The following is a 22,881-nucleotide window of genomic DNA, read 5'->3' on the forward strand; positions in this document are numbered from 1 at the left end:
GCATTAAAAAAAATATTCCTTCATGCCCACCCACACCACTTAGACACTTAAAAACTTTCACTTCCATGAAACAAGGGAAAGATAACCATTTTCAAAGAATATCCACATTTCCCAAGTATCCTGATGCTGAACAGCGAACTTAGGTCATTTGCACAAATGTTGAAAAAGGCAATGATACAAAGGAAGTTCAAGTTTTGTGCAGTCACAGCTCTACCTTTGACCATGAATTTCAGGCTCCCCTGCCTAGAATGTTTAGTAGCTACCCATATCACCCAATTCTGAGTTCGTTCTCTCTCTCTCTTTTTTTTCTTTACTGCCTTCCACTTTATGTTTTAAGAAGCAAAGTAATGGCTGAAAAGCTGTCTCACTGGGATGAAAGTGTGGAAATACACCAAAATGGATGATAATCATGGACAAGGAAGAATTTTCCATATAGAAAGGAGAAGGGAGATGGACAAAAAGGGACATCTGAAGTTAGGAACAGTACCCTATTGTCACCCTGCAGACCCACCTGCGGTGCATACAGCAGGCGTGTTGGGGGTGGGGCAGCATAAGTATCTTAGAGCCTTAGAAGACTTCAAAAGCAAGTATGTGGATTCAGGGACAGCTTTGTTCTTGAAGTCAACTCTGAAAGAGCTTTGGCTTCCATTTTTAAGAATAGTGCTTGTTTTGGCAAAGCCTTGAGTTTTTAGAACCCAGTGCTTCACAAGTGCCTTGCACAGACTAGATATAATAATTTTTTATTCCCATTGTAATTGCTATTATAATCATCACTCAATAAATATTTCTTGGATTCTAAAACTGGTATCAGTGTGCTTATATCTGCAATACATCCTCTACTAAAAGGGTTCTATTGGTAACAAAAGTGAACATTACTCTTTTTAGAGGAAAGAAATGGTAGAACACATATAAATCAAGAGAAGTATTGAAACTGAGTCATGATCAGAAATGGAGGGTCATCTGGATTGGAATAATACAAATACTGATTTCTTTTTTTTTTCTTTAAGACACAGAGGTGATCACCTCGCCTTTCAGGAACATGCAGTTAGCTGTACATTTGCAGTGGAGAGTCTTACCTGGTCTAGGCTGAGCTTACCCTACAAAGGACAACTGAACTGGCTCAGCTTCACTTTCTGTTGAGGGGTATAGGCTCAGAAGATGAAAGGCCATGCCACAGATACTCCAACTCCTCTGCCTAACCAACAGCCTTTTATTTATTTTCTATAATTTCACAGTCTCAGCATGCACATGATACAGCTGAAACACAGGCTACGGTCTCCCATTACGCAAGGAACCCACAGGCATTGCATGTTCCCTGAGCACAGGCTGCAGCTGCAACAAATTCCAAGTATTTGAGGGGATGCTAGCTGGGGTTCACTCTGAAGGAAAATGTCACATGCAGACAGAATGTCTTCTGGAAGGGCTAGGGCAGTGTAATTTACTCAAGGGCAAGGGCTTCCAGAATATGAAGCTGGATCCTCATCATCCCACCGCACTCTGCACCTGAGCACTCTCCGAGCTTTCCCGGTGGACACTGGCAGAGGAACGGTCTCCTGCTGGCTTCGTAACCAACGCACTGCATGTCCCCTGGACACGGCTTCTCCACACAAGGATCGTTGGCCCCTGGACACAGTCCTCCTGTGACAGAGGGGAACACACATGATCAGTAGAAAGGCAATCACTCTACACTCTGTAAAGCCCAGGAAGCACAGGATGGTTTGAGAGCTGGGCTCGACAGGCTCTGGGCCGAGAGACAAAGTGCTGCCCAGAGCAGGAAGGCCTGAGTGGGCTTCGCCTGCTGCAGGTGCCCACCGGGGGTCTCTGCATCTCCCAAAGCTCCCTGCTGGACTGAGGCAGGATGAGGGCAAAGAGCCAGTGGAGCTCCTCTTTTTAGGCTAAATCAAATGTCAGATATACTAAGGCTGTGAAGTTACTGCTGTAACTTCAGCTGAAGAAAGACACCACATGACACAGGCTCTGATAGCCTTTATTGGCTGGGACTCCTGCCTGTTGCTGTTTAGCTGCTAAGTTGGGTCTGATGCTTTTGCCACCCCATGGACTGTAGCCCACCAGGCTCCTCTGTCCGTGGGATGTTTCAGGCAAGAATACTGGAGTGGGTTGCCACTTCCTACTCCAGGGGACCTTTCAGACCCTTGGATTGAACCCACAACTCCTGTGTTGGCAGATGAATTCTCTACCACTGAGCCACTAACAAAGACCTGGGGCTTGTGCATACTGGGGGCCACTTGAATGCATCGCTTGTGTTTAGATTTCTTTTGCAACTCCAGGAGATGTTAGCTGTTGCTTTCAGAGGGAGGAAAAAAAGACTTTTATAAAGAAAAGTGACTCACTCTAAATCATGCAAGCACAACTCTCATTGTTTCCGAATCCCTTCTGCTCCCTGCTATTGTATTGATTGGTTGTAAATGTATCCAACATGGTAGAATTATCTTTGGCAAAGGAAGGTTTCCTTTTCACCTGTTCGATGTTCATAGCACAGTGAGATGAAAGGTTAATTCTTCAGAAAGGAAATTCTGGAAAGCAGATTAGCTAATTAAAGTAGAATTCAGGACCCAAGGGAGGTTTTCAGAACTGCGAGGATGGCAAACACGGGTTCCCTGAAGGAAATGCACTTCCCAAAGGTCTTAGGTATTTCAAATGTAATTAGGTGAGAGTTTAAATGGTAAAACACTGTAGAAAAGAAGACACAAATTGAATGCAACCTACAGCTGGGTTAGGCAGTGGCCTAAAGAAGCCCCCCTTCTCTGTGGGGTTCCATTGTACAGTCATTTCTTTGTCTAGGAGAAAGTGGACACTTAATGCCAATAACAGATAAACATTTTAGGAACTTTAATCCTGGAGGGGAGTGATGTAAGAAGCACCAGCAGACTCAGAATTCATAAATCCTGTTTTCCACCAGTTGAGAGCTCAGCCATAAAAGATACTCCTGGCAAGGATCCAGCTTACAAAGTCTTAGAAGATGAAGGGATTTTTAACTGAAAATTTGAAGTGATCTTCACAAATGGTTTGGAAAGACCTAAGTGCCCTGAAATATATCTTCCTCTGTTTGTTTCAAGAAAATCTTTATTCCTGCTGCGTTTTTATCAATATTTATGGAATTTAAGACGGGTGTTCAACCACCTTATGATCTGTTTCACGGCGCTTTTGATAAGCAGTTTTGGAATTTTTGATGCATTCATCCAACAAGAAAAAAATTTTCAAGCCACTGAGGTGATAGACCTGGGCATATAAAGATGAAAACAAAAATCATCCCATCTCTTCCTCCCCCTAGGAAACAACGCACAAACACATGGTTAGAATACAGTAAGGTAACTGCTTTGCTAGGGATCTGTGAGTACAAGGGAAGCCCTAGAGAAGGAACAACCGTGCTTCCTGGGAGAATGTCAGAAGTCTTTGCAAAGGAAGAAAGCATTTTGAACTCAGGTTTGAAGGATGAGATCTTTTGAGTAGTAAGGGTCTGTGCTTCTTGGGAACGAATCGCCCATGCGTGCATGCATGCTAACTCGCTTTACACGTGTCTAGCTCTTTGTGACCCTACGGACTGTAACCCACCAGGCTCCTCTCTCCATGGAGTTCTCCGGGCAAGAACACTGGAGTGGGCTGCCGTGCCCTCCTCCAGGGGATCTTCCCGACCCAGGGATTGAACCCATGTCTCTTATGTCTCCTGCATTGGCAAGCAGGGTTTTTACTACTAGTGCCACCCAGGAAGCCCTTAATCAACCGTAGTGCGTGGTTTAACTGCAAGCATGTTTACTCACGGTACGTTCACAACTCTCCCTGCCCACTCTGTGCTGTCTCCACGAGTGGCTTCACTTCCGTTTCTGAGGCCTGCACACCTCTAGGTAGCTCCCCCTTGTTGGCTAGTTAGCATACGCTCAAAAGTGCCAACTGAGCCCAGTGCCGATGTCAGCAACATGGAGGTGGTAATGAGCGTCACTGAATCACAGAGTGCATTCCACCAAATAGACCTAACTCTGAAGTCATTGGACAGTAACTTCCAGTTAGACATAGAAACAATAATTTATGTATTTAAGAAATCTGTTCCTCTCTGTTTCATGGACGTGTGTTTTTCTATGTCTTATTTCAGCCAGCTAAAAGACGTACTTTCTATAAAAGTCTGTGTTTCAGAGACATAGAGACATATACTACATTCATAGTCTTTTCTACACTAATGCAATAACTTCACTGCTTACTTAGAAAACTTGCATTATCAAAGGTGCAGTTTAAAAACCTCTGTTTCAAAGGGCCAAAAGAGGACTAGATAATTTCCAGACCCATGATAGCAAAGTTATTTTCTTCTTTCAGGAGTTATGGTAACATTAAAAAAAAAAAAAAAGAGCTGTAAGGGCATATAATAAAGGCTGCTGCTACCAAGTCACTTCAGTTGTGTCCGACTCTGTGTGACCCCATAGACGGCAACCCATCAGGCTCCACTGTCCCTGGGATTCTCCAGGCAAGAACACTGGAGTGGGTTGCCATTTCCCTCTCTAATGCATGAGAGTGAAAAGTGAAAGTGAAGTTACTCAGTCATATCCTACTCTTAGCGATGCCATGGACTGCAGCCTACCAGGCTCCTCCATCCATGGGAATTTTCAGGCAAGAGTACTGGAGTGGGGTGCCATTGCCTTCTCCAATAATAAAGGCTAGACACTACATTTCAGAATAAACACAGTATTTGAATAATTCTCCCTTTTATTCACATATTTTGACCTTTTCTTTTGCCACAAGTCCTGCCCTGCTAATTAGCATTGGGCTTCTCACTTTATCAACCATATCACTTATATTGGGTTACAACAGAGTCACTTAGACCAGCAACTGGAGTTCAAATTCACAGTTCTTTCCTTCTTCTTTCCTTATATTATAACCATGTGTGTGCTCAGCTGCTCAGTAGGGTCAGACTCTTTGTGACCTCATGGACTGTAGCCCTCAAGTCTCCTCTGTGCATGGGATTTCCCAGGCAAGAATACTGGAGCGGGTAGCCATTTCCTCCTCCAGGGGATCTTCCCAATTCAGGGATCAAACCCATGTCTCCTGCTTCTTCTGCACTGGTAGGCAGATTCTTTACCACTGCACCACCTGGGAAGCCCATGTCATAACAATAGAACCTAGATAATTAAATTAATCAACTTAATGAATTATGTTAGATCCAGTCCCCCTTATAAATACTCCAGCTGGTGGACAGAGAGAAACTATATTAATACATTATAATAAGTGCATTCTAAGATTAATATAAATGTAAATATTAGACATATAATGATACATATTTCTATTCATTCCAGCAGCCATTGACTTTGATAGGTTAGTATTCCTTCTTTTCCTTTTTAATACGTTCCTTAAGGCAGAAGGGACAGTTGTGAAAAGCAGTCAGTTTCTTGATGCTTAAAAAATCCCAGGGGGCCTCTTCCCTGCCTCCCAGACCGGGACGGAAAGAGTCATAAACCTTTGCTCCCCAGCTGCTGCTGTCAGTCCGCTCTGCTCGCAGTCTGCTCTCTTGCGGCTCAAGGAGGTATGAAGGCAGATTAGAGTCTGCAGGTTAGTGTTAACGTAATGTCCTCCTTAGCTGGGGACACATGTGAGCAAGTCTATAAAACGTAGTCTCTTTCAAGCAGAGAAAGAGTTCGGATTACTGAGAAACAGCTTTTCCCAAACCAATTACTCCCCATACCAATTACTCCCCATATACAATACTGTATTTCTTTCCTCTCTATCAGCTATGATAAGAAGTTAGATCCTTTCTGAAATATTTATGTGAGAGGGACTTGACCTTCGTACACCAACCCTGAACAATGCCACATGTCCTTTGACCTCAGATGGATGTCAGATCTTCCCAACCCAGGGATTGAACCTGTGTCTCTAGGTCTGGGTCCTGGGGACATCAACCTTCTTCCCAGCCAAAGCCCTAAAATCTCTAGCAACATAAAATGCAACATGATTTCAATGGATGAGGAGGGATTAACTTGTTTTGCAAAGCTTATGGTTGTTCGGTTCAGTTCAGTCGCTCAGTCGTGTCCGACTCTTTGCAACCCCATGGATTGCAGCACGCCAGGCCTCCCTGTCCATCACCAACTCCTGGAGTTCACTCAGACTCACGTCCATTGAGTCGGTGATGCCATCCCGCCATCTCGTCCTCCGCCGTCCCCTTCTCCTCTCTGAACAGAGGTCCACCGGGGGTACAGGCTCTAGCTTTACATGCTCTGTATCTTCAGGCATCCATCAGTTTGGGGCCAGGGTGAGCATGAGGGGAGAAGCATCCCCTTTATCAAAGCGACTGACGCCATTTATGGCGAGTCAGGGCAGGACAGAAAGATCAGGTGCTTTTAGCAACTATCAGAGCAGGAAGCAGGCAGAGAAGTCTCTGTCCCCCAACTCCTAGGTCCCCTCTGGAAGGCAGGGCAGTGTAATAGGGAGTGGTGTGACGCTGACAAGTGGCAGCCCTGAATGTTGTTCCTGACTAGTTATGCAAAGCACTTCCTGTGTGGGACCTATCAAAGTTAATGGCTGCTGGAAGGAATAGAGGTATACATTATTATATGTCTAATATTTACATTAATATTAATTCTAATGTTATTAAAATATATTATGCATTAATATATTTTCTATATGTCCTTCAGTTAGAGTTTTAAAGGGGTCACTTCACTTCTTTGGGTCTTGCTTCCCTTTCATGAAAAATGAGGATAATTATCCTTGCAAACTTGTGAGCATTAGATGGTTTAATGTATGTGAAAGCAACTTGTAAAGAAAAAAAATTGAGGGTAAAAACAAATTGCTACAGGGTCCCCAAACTGGAGACACTCGCCTGACTGGGAAACAGGGCAGAGATCTGAGCTCCAGTATAATCCCTTCTTTGCTGTCCTTTTTGGGTCAGATTCACGACTCGTAAACTGACAGATGATATGAAATACTGTGTGCCTGGGAGAGCTTTGTGTTAAACAGTGTCACAGGCAACGTGCAGCACGGTCAGCCCCTTCATAACTGTCCCGGGCAGAGGGATTCTTTCCACCGAGACTCTCCTCACAATGTGGCTACTCATCACAAAGCCCCCCACCTCCCGAAGCTTCGCTCAGGTGGACATTTCTGTCGCTCTTCACAGAGCTGAAAACGTAATTCCCTCGAGCAGAAGGTCAGGGCTTTGGAACCTGCAGGGAGGAGAGAGGCAGTCCTCTTGTGGTTTTAGAAGGGTCTCACTGCCCCATGTATGTCTCTCCTCATCTTAGTGAAAGTCGCTCAGTCATGTTCGACTCTTTGCGACCCCATGGACTGTCCATGGAATTCTCCAGGCTAGAATACTGGAGTGGGTAGCCTTTCCCTTCTCCAGGGGATCTTCCCGACCCAGGTTGAACCAGGGTCTCCTGCATTGTAGGTGGATCCTTTACCTACTGAGTTACATGCCTTATCTCCCCAAATTCCCTCGGCTCCCTGGATTAAGTCTGTACCTTTGGCTAATGCATCAGTATCCAGCTATGATTATTACTGCTGCCATTTTGAGCTTATTCAACCCCTTGATTTATATCTCTGCCTTGTTATACTGAGAATCTAATAACTAATGGTAAACATCCTACACCCTGAATTCACATGCTTTGCCAAGGTGTCATGTCTCAGCCAATGCAACATACATCAGTAAGCTCCCTTCATAATTTCTGGCCTGCATGAAATTTTAAAACATATTTTCCTAAGGTCCCTTGGCTTTGAAATGGTTTCCTGTGGTTCTCCCCAAAGCACAGAATCATCTTGATTGGTGTTTGCTTTGTCCAGCCCTATTTTCTGGGATGATCTTGTTAAAGGCTGAGTGCCATTTCATTCAGGACATCCTCTCTGGGGCCACTGTGTGTGGCTGGAAAACATAAAGGATTATCTATGTGGTAAGAAGTTGGTATCTCCTCCACGGTGGACATGTCCAGACCTCGCCTGGCCCTTCAGGATTCCAGGCATGCTAAAGATAAGGGATCTGCAGACAGACAGCTAACACGAATGAGAAACAGAAACTGCCCAGTTTGCAGGGAAATCCGGTTAAGGCTCAGAGACACTGAATTATTCAGAATTCCTGAGGGTGGGACTATGGGCTCTGTCCTCAAGATAATTGGAACAAACAGTCCTGGGCTAAGTGTAAACCCGATCTCAGATGTCCCTGTGCTTTTTAAATACTCGTTAAGGCCGAGTTTCACGTATCGTCCTGCCTCGTGGAAGCCTTCATCGTTTTACTTTACTGTGCATGTGAGATGTGCGTCACCGTGGCTGCCTATCGCAGGCCCACTGACCTGTCCCAGCACATTCCTTTCATACTGTCTTTCCACCAGCCAGTCCAGCTGAGCTCCCTGTCATTCGCCTGGTGCACAATGCTGCTTCATGGGCCATGAGGATGGGACCATGTCAGCCTCCACTCACCGCTCTAACTCCAGCAGCCCATCCAGGGCTTGGAGAAGTATTTGCTTCACTGATGACTGAATGAGAAAATAAAAGCAGTAAAGAAATGTTCCTTTACTACTTTCTCTGCTCAGAAATGCCCTCCCAGGACAATTCACAGCTCCCAGCGCCTTTCACAGGCTCCTCCAAGTAAGACAGAGAACGCCTTCCTTTACGCTTGCTCTCTATTCCAGCTACACCACCTACGACTCCTCCTAGCTCCTATTCTTGATGGCCAAGGAACAGAGGACCTTCTGCCGTTTGTCTCGAAAAAGAGGATTCGAGGGGTCCTAGTAACTATCCTTAGCTGTCTGGAGGGCGGTTCGTACAGGAGGGTCAGACAGGTCAGGCTCCATGGGGCTTTAAAGGGTGCAGTGGGTGACCTCACAGGAGGGAGACTCGGTGCCCAGGAAGCCAGCTGTCTCAGGTCCATCTTGAGAGGTAGCGAGTGCTAGGACTGGGCTCAAACCTCAGCTGCATCACTGCGGCAGGAGGATAGTAAATAGGATGTCCGAGGTGCGTGGGAAGTTGGAGTCAGTTAATTTCAAATTTTCTCAAACCTTTGCAGAGGTAGGAGCGTACAGGGGTTGGGACGGCCAGGTGTGAATCCTGGCTTGACCTGCACTCGTTCTGTGGGACCCTGAGCAAGTCAACTGATGGTTCTGAGTTGTAGCTTCCTTAACTTCTGAAGAAAGTTAATGATCCCTATCCCTTAGGGTGATTGTGAGGGTTAACTACAATCACACATGTGTGAAAGACAAAGCAGCAACAGGTACAGTATCAGTGACAGTAACAGTACAGTTCAGTGAGTGTGAGTCACTCCGCTGGTCTCTGCTTCCACCTGTGCACTCTTGCACAGGGCTTCTCACCTCCATCGCTCGGCTCTATAGCTCCCCAGCCTGGACTGACTCCTCCCCATGCCCTGTCTGATTCTAGGTATCCTTTCAGACCGAGGGCGGTGGCCTCAGCCTCAGGCCTTCTCCTATCACCCTGCACAACCTTCCGACAGTGGGCTGCTCCTGGCTGAGGGCCCGGCGCTGACACCTCACCGCACAGCACCGAGCTCGCCCGTGACAGACGCTCCATGCATGTGACTGGAGCTTCAGTTTCAAGTAGGGGTTCCATGTCTGAATCAAGACTGGACAAATCAGGCACCCACTTCCACCAACACTCATAAACACACCAATCTTAAATGCTAATGGTCTCGTGGCAAGCCCATTCTCTTGGACAACTGTCTCCTTTCTGATATGTATCTAGATCAGATTTTTGAAAAGTCAATGAAAATCTTTCCAAATGGACCATCACCACTGCCCCATGGCTTGCCCCAATACTTTGTCCTCTGACTTCCTCATTGGAGCTCAAGGGTGTTTATCATTCCCCAGGCTTTCTTACCCAAGTGCCAACATCCCCTGAACATCTAAGGTTTACCAGGAGCCATCTCAGGACAGCAGAACCCTTAAACTTCTGCTCAGACATGACGCTCCATGGGGGCTGGAATGTAATAAACCTCTTCGGCACTAAATTTCAAGCCTGCTTTCATTGTGTCAAAGCAACCCAGCATTTTAGTTCAAGGTGCTTAATTATGTTAATTCAACCCAAAAAAAGTCTCCGTGAGAGAAAGATGACGTGGAAGTTGGGAGGAGGGTAGACTACTGGGGCCAAGTTTGTATGAATATTTCTACACAGCCCAGAAAGGATCGCTACCTCTGTTTATCTCCTAATTATCCCACCAAGTGGTGGGAAAGTCCATTTACTGTATCTGCCAAACTTCCAGGCTAAAAAGCAGCCGACACTACAAGTGTGTGTGGGGGGGAGTGGGCTAGGAGCATTTACTGACTTCAGTTATCTCTCCTTTCCAATATATGAGAAAATGCCTAAAATGCTTAATGCTTTCCTTAACAATTGTTCACTGTAATTTCATTTGAGATGGTACTTTTGGAAAAGTGAGAGAACTATTACTATTATAACGAGGAGCTCACCCCCTGAACCCACAGAAAATTTTTTTCTATTTTATCTTGCTGTGAGATTTATTTGAGTTTGGTTTCCTAAACACCAGAATTAGGGTCACCAGGCTACATGCATATTGACTCAGGGCTCCACTCAAAGCCTTCCGTTATATTTGAGTGCAGGGCTCAGTAGTGGGCCTTTGTAGTAAGTCACAGGCCTACTGGAGTCCGAGACCCTCTGCCATCCTGCCGTGGGTCTGTGAGACTGGCGATCAGTCTGTCAGGAACAATGGGGTTATCTGAATATTCTCATAGTGTACATAGCATTGGGGTTATAAGTCATATACCAAATGGAAGAGCTCTTGTTCTTAAGATGCAATAAAACAAGGACCCAAGAATAAACTATGGAAGAGCTCTTATTCTTAAGATGAAAGGAATAAAACAAGGACCCAACATGAACCTACATTGAATCAGGATGCCCTTCTCACCAGCTGTATGCCCTGGGCAAGGCACAGAGCTACTGCATTTATAAAATGGAGCTAATCATATAAAGCTGCTGAACATGGGGACTGGACCAGATGGTGTTTTGAGGTCCTTTTACCACTAAAATTCAGTATTTTATTTTACAGCTTAATTACATGAGTGACTTAAAGGTGGCAAGAGGCTGAGAGGTGGGCCTGAGTCTGCAGAGTTACCGCTCAGGAAATGTTCCCTTCTAGACTGAGAAAGCCTCCTCCTGGGATGTCTGGGACTGAATCACAAAAACTTCCAGAATTCTGGGTTTCCTGTGGAGTAGAAGGGTTTACGGGGGCTTGAGAACAAGAGTCCTGGGCAAGACTACCACCTTGAAACTCACTGCATTTAAAACATCAGTGTCTCTTTAAGGAGCACCTTAAGGCTGAGAGTGGTGGTGGTTTAGTCACTCAGTCATGTCCGACTCTTTGTGATCCCATGGACCGTAGCCCACCAGGCTCCTCTGTCCATGGGTCCCAGGCAAGAATACTGGAGGGGGTTGTCATTCCCTTCTCCAGGGGATCTTCCCGAACCCATGGATCAAACCTGAATCTCCTGCATTGCAGGCAGATTCTTTTACTGCTGAGCCACCAGGGAGAGGTCCCCACTAATAGCAGACTAACAGAATCCTTAACCCTACAACCAGAAGGAACTGAATTCTGCCAACTCTGAAGTGAGCTTGGAAAAAGATTCTTCCCCTGAGCCTCTGGCTGGAGAGCCCCAGATGTCTGACAGCTTGACTTCATCTTTGTGAATGCTTGAGCAGAGGAACCAGAGGACGAGCTGCACCCACCTGCACTTCTGACCTACAGAACTGTGAGATATTAAGATCTTGTTGCTTTAAACCAAAAAATAAAGTAAAATAAACCATCAGTGTCTCTGGGGACTTCCCTGGCAGTCCAGTGGTTAAGACTATTTCAACTGCAGGGCTCACAGGTTCGATTCCTGGTTGAGGAACTAAGATCCCACATACCGTGCATGGTGTGGCCAAAAGATAAAAATTAAAAAATAAAATATAACATCAGTGTCTCATGAAAAATGCAGAGGAAGATCTCTCTCTCCAACAAAATCACCCCTCTAAATCCCTGCTGTAAAGAAAATCTGCCAAGCCTGCCCTCTGCCTGTCTCTGCTTGATGAACTCATAGTCATCCTTCAAAACCCAGAACACAAGTGGTCTCTGGCATCTAAATGTCACCGAAAGCTTTCCTCTGGCTGTGACAGGCACTCTGCCTTTTTCCTCCCCAGCATTTCTTATAGCACTATTAAGGCAAACGGGGACTTGCAAAAGCTGAGCTCGCAGCAGCCAGCTCCTGAGAGAAGGGACTGTGTCTTTTATTCACTTTGAATTTGCAGCACCTAAGACATTTCTGATGGGCTTCCCTGGTGGCTCAGATGATAAAGAAACTGCCTGCAATGCTGGAGACCTGGGTTTGATCCCTGGGTTGGGAAGATCCTCAGGAGGAGGGCGTGGCTACCCAGTGCAGTACTCTTACCTGGAGAATTCCATGGACAGAGGAGCCTGGTGAGCTACAATCCAGGGGGTTGCAAAGAGTCGGATACGACTGAGTGACTAACACAAAACATTGCTGCCACTGCAGATTTTACTGAATGAAACAAGCTTTCAGAGAACAAGGATTAATTAGCCGGTTTAGCTTCTCCTGCAGGGTCTGCCCTGTCCTGTCTTGAACCTCTTTTGAACTGTGCTGTGAATCCCTGCAGGAAGGCTCTAGCAGACCTTTGGTGCATAAATCAATGTGCCTACAAAGGGAACCTAGGTGAGGTCTGGACAGCTGGCATTCATAAATCCTGCATGTTGGTGGCATCTGCCAGAAACACATTTCCCCTAGCATGCATGCATGCTTGAGTTACTTTGGAGCTAACTTACATACTCAACAGTTTGGACATCACTGCGTCTCTACCTGATGGAAACACAAACAGAACTCCCTGGGGACCACAGAGGGAATAGCTCACACGCTTCTAGGCTGTGCGGGGTCATGGAAAGGTCTCCCGGAGGGAGCTGTGATTTCCGGGGCTTTTTTCCAATGAACTCATTCTCCAAAGGGCAACTCAAAACTCTCTGCAAAGGGAGAGGGTGAGGGCCCTGTCTGTCCTCAGTGATCTAAAGGGGTGTTTTATGAATGGCTTCTCTTCTGGCCACAGTCCCTTTGGGCCAAGTTCATACTGGCTAGGAAAACGCTGGTGTGATTTTCTTCGACGAGGGCAGTGAATTTATAGCACCACGTGCCAGAGAGAAAATGAGGGAGCGAGCAACGCTTCTTGCTGACCACCACGGTCGACTCTGTGCAGCTATGGCCTCTGAGCAGGGAAGGTCAAAGTTCAGTGACTCTAGTTACATTGACAAACAGGAACCATTCCATCTCTGCCACTCTGAGGGCCTAACCCACCCCCAATTGTGCTCCCGAACATCTGGCCCTCGGGTTTCACTCAAGAAAACCCAGCTGCCCTTATGCACCCTGGTAGCTTCTGAACTTGTTTCCCTGCCTCTGGCCCGGCCCGTCTAACCCATCCCCTTAGCAGTCAGCAAGCTCTCTGTGAAAGACAGACCTGATTCTGTGACTTCTCCACCTCAAATCAGCCGATGGCTCCCACTGCTTTGGGCTGGTTTCTAGGACTTCATCCTAACAGCTCTTGTGTGATCACTGCTCATAAGTCTCCTTTGTCATCACCGGAAAGCTCTTTCAACCCCCTTGGTGTAGGCTACTATCTTGCCCTTAAGCCTCATACAAACACCGTCTCCACTGGAATGCTGTCCCTCTGCTACTCTTTTTCACACATCTATTTTCTACTTTTCCTTTTTTTTAAAAAATGGAAATGTAGTTGGTTTACAGTGATGTGTTAGCTTCGGGTATACAGCCAAGCGATTCAGTTTTACATACATAATATATATTCTTTTTCAGGTTCCTTTCCATTGTAGGCTATTATAAGACACTGAATACAATCCCCTGTGCTACACAGTAGATCTTTTGTTGTTTATCTGTTTTATATGCAGCAGTGTGTATCTGTTCATCCCAAACTCCTGATTTATCTCCCCTGCCTTTCCCCTTTCATAACCATAAGTTTGTTTCCTATGTCTGTGAGTCTATTTCTGTTTTGTGAGTTCACTTCTGTCATTTTTTTAGATTCCACATATAAATGATATCATATGACATATGATACAGCCACAGTGGAGAACAGTATGGAGATTCTGCAAAGAATCTGAAAACAGAATCTGAAGAATCTAAAAATCTAAAACTAAAAACAGCCACCATATGATCCAGTAATTCCACTTCTGGGCATACATCTGGAAAAGGTGGAAACTCTAATTTGAAAAAAAAAATACATACAGTGTTCACAGCAGCACTATTTACAGTAGCTAAGACATAGAAGCAATCTATGATTAACAGATGAATGGATAAAGAAGATGTGGGGGGTGTGTGTGTGTGTGTATAACAGAACATTACTCAGACATAAAAATGAAATAATGCCATCTGCAGAACACAGACAGACCTAGAAACTATCATACTAAGCGAAGTAAGTCAGACAGAGAAAGACTAATTCCTGCTTATCTTTCATCTCAACCTAGAGAACAGTCCCTTCAGGAAAACTTCCCCCTTGATTGGGTCCCCTAAGGATGCTCAATGCAGGGACAATGCCCGCCCGCTTGTATGTCTGGCTGCCCATAAGCTCCATGCTCTATAGGAGTGAGGCTGAGCCTGTCTTGATCACCCTGCAGACCTGGCATCTCTCATGGTGTGAAGGCACATCGTGGGTGGTCCAGTGAGTGAATGAACTAAGACATGCGTGCGGGGATGGTAACCCAAGCCGCCTCACACAGCCTAGGCAGTGGAGGGGACACTCCAAACCGCACTCACCATCGCAGGTGCAGCGCACGTTCCGGTAGAAACGTGGGCACACGAAGCTGATGCGGGCTGTGCTGTAGGTCATGAGTGCATGCGAGTCCAGCGACAAGCCCTGCTCACAATGCTGCTCCTGACAGTCCAGCCCAGAGCAGTTCTTCTCCAGGATGGCCGAGATGCGCATGGCGTTCTCCAGGTGTCTCCTGGCGTTGGACAGCTTCTGGATGAGGTAGGCCGGCTTGTAGAACTCGCTGCTGTGCGTCTCCACCGCGAACAGCATGTCCAGCTCACTGGTGCCTGCCACGGGCTGGATGCTAATGATGTGCAGGCTGTCCTGCTTCTGGGTCAGGACCGCGTTGCGCAGGGTGCGCCGGAACCCATGCATGTGGAGCCCCACAAAGTCCTCGGGGGACACGTTCTCAAAGCGGATGGTGACGGTGTTCTGTAGCATCTCCTGCACCAGCTGCTCCACGTGCACGACCACGTCAATGGGCACCTGGAAGCGGCCGTCGCTCACCGACACGTTCAGGACATATTTGCCACTGTCCAAGCCCCCCAGGGCGATGATCTTCCCATCGTGACTGTTCACCTTGAACAAGCTCTTCTGCTCTGATTTCAGCGCAAATGTGAGGACGTCATACACGTCCTGATCTGTGGCATGGATCTTCCCGATGACCCCACCAGGAAAGTCGTCCTCCATGGTGACAATGAAAATCTCCAGGGGGATGGCTGTGGGCTTGTGGATACTCTCCTCAATGACCCGCACTCGGACGTAGGAGTGAGACACTTGCTGAGGCTTGCCAGAGTCTTTCGCCTAAAATCACCCAGCAGGGAGGGAAGATGAGGAAGTAAGGTAAAAGCCCATGATAATTTTTTCAAAAGCAACTAAACAAAGATAGAAAGTGTCTGCTCCTTTAACCACATTGCTACTCCCTCCATCCCTTGCCATTATTCTACAAAACTGGAGCATGTACATATAAGTAAGAGGAGTGATTTATCACTTTTGGTGCCCATAAGTGCACTCTGTGATGAGAATAAAATGTGTCAACATAATAAAGCCAGTGGGGGTGAACTGAGATGGAGGACGCAGGGTGCTGTGAGATCCACAGTGCCCCAAGAGGCTGGCTGTGTTTTAATTTTGGACAGAAGCCACAGGGGAGCCTTGTAAAGTGGCATTCCCACTTAGAAGAGAGATCTTAGTTGTCTTTGGCTCCTTAGCTTTGCTTGGGACCAGACAGCACTTTTCCGTACATTTAAGAAACAACGTTATTTCAAGTGAGAAGGACACAATATCGAGGCTTAGAATAAAAGGTGCTACAATGAGAAAAGCCTGAAAAAAGCCATTTTGTCTTCCTTCTATCTGTAAGGACTGACAGAACCACCACCCTGACAGATAGTAACTGAGGACCTGTCACATACAATGTGAAGGTGGTCAGTGCTAGAAGACTTCTGAGAAGGGCAGATTCTCAGTGGCTGGGGCCCCAGGGTGGGCATCTCAGGATGGGGGCGGCCAGGTGACACCTCAGGAGGTATGCCCTTGTATGTGGAAGGCAGCGTGAAAGCAGGAGCTTGGTCATCACATGGACCCGAGTTCAAATCTTTGCTCTGCCTCTTACTATGTGTCTGGCCTGGAATAAGTCACTTAACTTCTTCGAGCTTCAAGTTTTATATATTATTTGAGTGAAATAGTCCTATCTACCTCACAGGATTCTTGTACTGTGAGGATTATGACTCACGTGATTGCAACATACTCAGCACAGACCTGACCCACAGAAATACTTGGTGCATGAGGGTTAATGTGATTGTTGTTATCTTTATTATTTCCATAACCATATGCTTTTTAAAATGGACTATATGAACCAGAGATGCTAGAATGGAAAATTCACTTAGGGGGAGATCAGTTTAGCAAATAGGACTGAACTTGAAGTCAAACTGTGTAGAGCCCTGAAGGACAGTGATGAGTTCAGATCCCATAGGTCAGAGGTTGCCCACTCAAAGATCAGAGGCCAGAAAGGCAAGAAGCCACTGGATGTAAGGTAACAGACCCATGGGCCTGTGGGCTAAGAAGAACTGGACAGTCATGTCTGCCTAAAATCCCTAAAATTCAGCATCTGAACAAGCCAGAATTCACAAGGTTTCTGTCAATAGGGAGCTCAGACGTTTTTAGTTTAGGGGTTAGCACTCATTTTCTGTAAAGGGCGAGACAAGAAATACTTTAAGTTTTGGGGTTATATGATCTGTATCAACTACTCAACTTCTAGCAGGAAGGCAGCCCAGTACATTTGTAAATGAACTGGAGAGTCTGAGTTCCCATAAAACTTTATTTATAAAAACAGGTTGAAGACAGGATGTGGTTCAGGGGTTATAGTCTGTTGACCTCTGGTTTAGTGGAATGAGATAATCAAAGTAGAATAATTAGCCTGGAAAGGGTACAGAGATAGATCAGAAAGAATAAAGCTGAAGCCGGACGAACACCCAGGAGGTTTTGCAATAGTCTCAGTACGGGACAATTTAGAATAAAGGGGGGAGATTGCAAAGGGTATATACCTGATGCACGCTGAGACAGTTTGGAGACAGAACGTGGGCCTTGGTGGTAAGTTTAATATAAGGGACCAGGAGCAGAAAGCTCTCCATGGTGTTTACAAAGTCTGAGATGTGAAATATGCTCTCTAACAGCCAGAGAAGGTAGGCAAAGAACTGTACTGGCTTCTGTGTGCACTCAAGTCACTCAGTCGTGTCCAGCTCTGTGACCCCATGGACTATAGCTCTCTAGGCTCCTCTGTCCATGGGATTTTCCAGGTAAGAATATTGGAGTGGATTGTCATTTCCTCCTCCAGGGGATCTTCCCTATGCAGGGATGGAACACAAGTCTCTTGCATCTCCTGCATTGGCAGGCAGGTTCTTTACCATTAGTGCCAGCTGGGAAGCCCCAGTAGCTTCTGTGAGAAGGTACAAAAACTCTCTCCTTGCCCTTGAGGACCTCTAACTGTGATATAAAATCATTCACATAATATTGTTGGAGGAGTGGGTGGCAACTGAAGAGTTTATCAATGTGCTTCGAGCCAAAAGTCATTAATTTGAAAGGTTTCATGGTAAGCCATAACTTATCCAAAGAGATAAGGTACACAATTAAACTCTATATAAAGACTATTCTCATCATTGCCACTATTAATAATAGGTTGCTCTCTGTGCCAACTGTGCTTAAAAAACAGTCACTCAGTCTCACTGATGGGACCCATGTCTTGGGACTGGCAAAATTTGCAACCAGGGGCTTTTTGGTGCTCTCTTGTTTCCTGCTTCTGTTCACACCCTTCCCGTAACTGCCACTTCTACCTCTTGGTCTCCCTTCATTCGACATCATGACCTTGAAGAAGCTGAAATGTTGGGAGGCCACTGCCACCCGAGTCCCTGTTCCTGTTTCCCGTCTCTGGGGAAACTTACCAAGAAGTGTGGTGTGCCAAGTCTCTTCAGTTGTGTCCAACTCTGTTATCCTATGGACTGTAGCCCTCCAGGCCCCTCTGTCCATGCGATTCTCCAGGCAAGAACACTGGAGTGGGTTGCCATGCCCTCCTCCAGGGGATCTTCCCAACCCAGGGATCAACCCATGTCTCTTATGTCTCCTGCATTGGCAGGCGGGTTCTTTACCACTAGTGCCATCTGGGAAGCTCAAGCTGAGGTCTCTTAAAAAGCAGAGGCCATGAAATATTAATATTAATATGAAAAATTAATAGCTTCATCACACCAGGACAAGGATTGGTCATTTCCCAATTGGGGTGATCCAGGAAATACTTCTCAGTACCAAGAAGTAATGGAGAAGGAAATGGCAACCCACTCCTGTATGCTTGCCTGGAAAATCCCATAGACAGAGGAGCCTGGCAGGCTATACAGTCCATTGGGTTGCAATGAGTGGGACATGACTTAGCAACTAAATGACAACCACTCCCAAGTAGTAAATCTTGACCAGTGAGTTGTCTTTGGGGCTCATATGGAGCCCCAGGAATGTTCAGAATACAGATTTAAGCCAGAGACCATCAGTCCGGCACACCCTACAGGAAAGTCCCTTTTCAACAATGATGCTTCCTTTCCTTCCTGTTCAATTTCACACACAGAGGCCATTTTTATTGGTGTGAAATTGAATTTGAGATTAAAAGGGTAACACTACTACACGGTAATGAATTATGTTGGCTTGCTCAACAGGAAAAAAAAAAAAACAAAACCAACCAAGGGGCAGAGCCTGTAGTAGGAGAGAAAGCTGGCCTGCAACAGGTAGAAGATGAGGCCATACCTGGACACACAGCACATACTCTGGAGACTCCATGTGCTGGAAGACCACGGCTGACCTCAGGATTCCGTCCGAGTCCAACATGAATGCCTCCTCTTCATTTCCCGACAAAATAGAGAAGGAGAAGGGAGGCCCATTGTGAAAGGAGTCTTTGTCTGTCACCATGAGCTGCAGAACGCTGGTGCCTACTGGCTTATTTTCCTGCATAAGAGAGTATATTAAAAGGGAAGATAAAATTACACCTCTTTGCACATTAAAAAAAAAACCCCATCATTACTGGCTGAGAGTGCTGGGCTAGAAAACAGAGCTTTTAATGGAAGGGATTCCCTGTGATATTATTTCGTCTTCTGAAAAATGCTGGTGTCTGTAAGCATCATCCCATCATTGGCTGCCTCCCCAGACTGCCCTGTCAGACAATGAGCTGCAGGTGAGAACACGAGGACTTGGCCTTGAACTGCTTTGTAGGTTCCAAGGATGCTGCCTGGCTCCATCTGTCCTTGAAAGGCCGGAATTGCCCTGAGTTCATCCAGATGGCTCTGGAAATCCATGGTGCTCATCAGCCTTCATGATGGCATCAGAAATCCTCTGGGGCCAAGAAAACATCAACCTTTTGGGATGGAAAATCCTTCCTCACACTTGTCACAACATGATTACACTGAGGTCCAATATAGTGACACAGTGTCACGATACTGGACTTTTAGGGAGACATAATGGCAACTTCCTGGTAGAAATACAAAGGCATGTGTTGGGTGGGAGATAGGGCTTTAAATCCCACCCATCAGAAAACAGTTCCTCTGTTTCTCGAGAGAAAAAAAAAGGGGATGGGATATTCTTCAATCAGAGAACGAAGAAAAAAGACATCTACAACTTCATCAGAAGTTTAGGAAGCCCAGATGTCCTTATGCCAATGTTATATTGCAGAAACTCTGCCTTCTATCTCAGATGGAAACACAGAGACTCTTAGTCACTCCTTCTTGGGTCCAAGGTTGTCCGCTGAAAACACGAAATTAAATTCCTCAGTGGCTTGGGCACCAGTTTTCTTGCTCCGCCCTGTCTGGACTTCAGCGTTACCAGAGTGCAGGCCTGGAGTCAGCTTCATTAGTTCAGGCCTTCTGATGAGATTGACTTCGCATTAACTGAATCTGGGTCACAGAGATGGAGACAGTGACACCCTGCATGATAGGAGTCACCACAGGGAGGGTGTACTCATGTTTTAGGTGCTGAATTTGTCTTATAAGAACCATGTGTTGGAAAAAGAAAATTATTCTGGGGTGAACAATGGGAGGGGCATTATTTTTTTTGCAAGAGAATGAGGCGAGGAGAACCTCAGAGACCTCTCATTTGCTTCTCCTCTCAAGTGGCCTTTGGGTCACCGGGAACCAGACACCAGCTCTCTCTGGGATCAGTTGTGGAAACGTCCAGCCATGCACAGATTTACCGGTGCATACCAACAGCAGCTTCAGCACCACACCAAACAGATTTATGGATTTGTTTGCTCTCTCTCGAAAAGCCATTTCCTCCGCAGAAGAGAGAGGGAGAGAGGATGTGTGCCCGAGGGGTCGCAAGTGAGGAAGGAGGGTGAAATACAGCATAGAGGCCCATGCTGCAGACAGGAGCCACCGTCACTGCTCAAGGGCTGAGTCTCTCTTCCTCCCTGGCTGACTTCCTGGAGCACAGGTGAGGACAGGCCATCAGGCTGATCGATCATGTCATAAAAGCACAGGTTGCTCTGGCAGAGCCCATTTTGCGTGGGGCTAGCGTGGAGAGGGGGAGGGGGAGACAGTGACTCCGAGGGGACAGGGGTGGAGGGGGGACATCGAGGGGACAGGGTGCTAGGGTGAGGGGAGGGCGTCAGCCTGGGAGAGCTCTGCAGAGTCACGGAGGGGCAGGCCCGCACAGCTGCTGGAAAAGGCATCAGAGAGGAGAGGAAAAACAAACACCCCCCAGGGAAGGGGTCTGGTTCTCCTGAGGAAGCGCTGACAAGGGAGCAGAGATGCTCAGCCTGATCCTGGGGGGCCCAGTGGGGCAAGGCAGGGGAGTGGGTAGGGGGGTGCTATGGATGGCCAGACTCAGTCTTGAACATTGCTCCAAAGGGGGTCTTTCGAGACCTGACTCACTCTCATCTCCCCTTCTACCCACAAAGCCCTGGGAACCCGTGGGGGTGATTCTGAGGCTGATTTCCTAGAATATCTGCAGCCATTCCAGTACACATCTGTCTATCCCTGTCTCCTATAAATCCTCCACGCTGACAGTATTCCTGGACTGGGTTTCCTGATCCTCCCGAAGTCAGGCTTCCAGCTTCTAGAAATGCTAGGAAATGGAAGTAGCTCAGTGCTTAGGACTTGTGTTCATGAGATATCTTTTGAATAAAAATAAAAAAAGGTAGGATGAAAAGTTATTCTCTCTGAGAGCGGAATACCAGCAGGAAGTCACTGTCTCCTGCAGTCTAATTTTAGAGAGCAGGTGGGCTTAAAGTGCTAAACAAACTGCTTATGGAAGACTGATTTTAATGAGGAGCAGTTCTAGCCTGATGGCCAATCCCTCTTTGACAAACGAGAAGGCTCCTATCAATCGCCCTTCTCTGCTAGAACAGCACAAAGTGCTTAAAGGCAGCCCATCATTGTGGGCAGAGAATACTCTCTTCTGAAGACAGAACTGAATTCAAATGCTGACTCCAGCACTTTACAGCTGCCTGACCTTGGGTGAGCTACTGAACCTCCCAGATCCTAACCTCCTTCACTCTAAACCAGGGGCTGGGCCCCAATGGGGACAGATGAACAGAAAGCACTTGACACTTGAGAGAATCTCACTGGTGAAATTTTTCTTATCAATGTTTATTAATTAGTTGCAGTGAAAGAATCAGGTTTTTTTCATTCCAGCTGGGAGAAATACCAACAACCTCAGATATGCAGATGACACTACCCTAATGGCAGAAATTGAAGAGGAACTAAAGAGCCTTTTGATGAAGGTGAAAGAGGACAGTGAAAAAGCTGGCTTAAAACTCAACATTCCAGCCATAGAAGGAACATACTTCAACATAATAAAAGCCATATATGATAAACCCACAGCAAACATTATCCTCAATGGGGAAAAATTGAAAGCATTTCCCCTAAAGTCAGGAACAAGATAAGGGTGCCCACTCTCAACACTACTATTCAACATAGTTTTGGAAGTTTTAGCCACAGCAATGAGAGAAGAAATCAAAGGAATCCAGATTGGAAAAGAAGAAATAAAACTCTCACTGTTTGCAGATGACATGATCCTTTACATAGAAAACCCTAAAGACACTGCCAGAAAATTCATTGAGCTAATCAATGAATATAGTAAAGTTGCAGGATATAAAATTAACACACAGAAATCTCTTGCATTCCTATAAAGTAAAAATGAGAAAACAGAGAAATTAAGGAAACAATTCCATTCACCATTGCAGTGAAAAGAATAAAATACTTAGGAATAAATCTACCTAAAGAAACAAAAGACCTATACATAGAGAACTATAAAACACTGATGAAAGAAATCGAAGATGACACAAATAGAGAAATATACCATGTTCATGGATTGGAAAAATCAATATAGTAAAAATGAGTATACTACCCAAAGCAATCTATAGATTCAATACAATCCCTATCAAGCTACCAACGGTATTTTTCATAGAACTAGAACAAATAATTCCACAATTTGTATGGAAATACAAAAAAAACATTGAATAGCCAAAGCAATCTTGAGAAAGAAGAATGGAACTGGAGGAATCAACCTACCTGACTTCAGACTATACTACAGAGCTACAATCATTAAGACAGTATGGTACTGGCACAAAGACAGAATCATCGACCAATGGAACAAAATAGAAAGCCTAGAAAT

General features: G+C 45.9%; 1 protein-coding gene across 1 annotated transcript in view; it reads right to left on the reverse strand.

Moving 5' to 3' along the window:
• Nucleotides 1-22,881, reverse strand: part of FAT3 (FAT atypical cadherin 3) — an 817,465-nt gene that overhangs the window by 42,882 nt on the left and 751,702 nt on the right. Inside the window, exons 19-21 of the mRNA XM_060404221.1 lie at nucleotides 19,024-19,221; nucleotides 14,754-15,552; nucleotides 1,504-1,638 (exon numbers count right to left, since the gene is read on the reverse strand). Of these exons, the coding sequence (XP_060260204.1) occupies nucleotides 1,504-1,638; nucleotides 14,754-15,552; nucleotides 19,024-19,221 (1,132 nt within the window). The remainder of the gene's footprint in view (nucleotides 1-1,503; nucleotides 1,639-14,753; nucleotides 15,553-19,023; nucleotides 19,222-22,881) is intronic.

This window comes from Ovis aries, chromosome 21 (genome assembly GCF_016772045.2).
Source record: "Ovis aries strain OAR_USU_Benz2616 breed Rambouillet chromosome 21, ARS-UI_Ramb_v3.0, whole genome shotgun sequence".
NCBI lineage: Eukaryota > Metazoa > Chordata > Mammalia > Artiodactyla > Bovidae > Ovis > Ovis aries.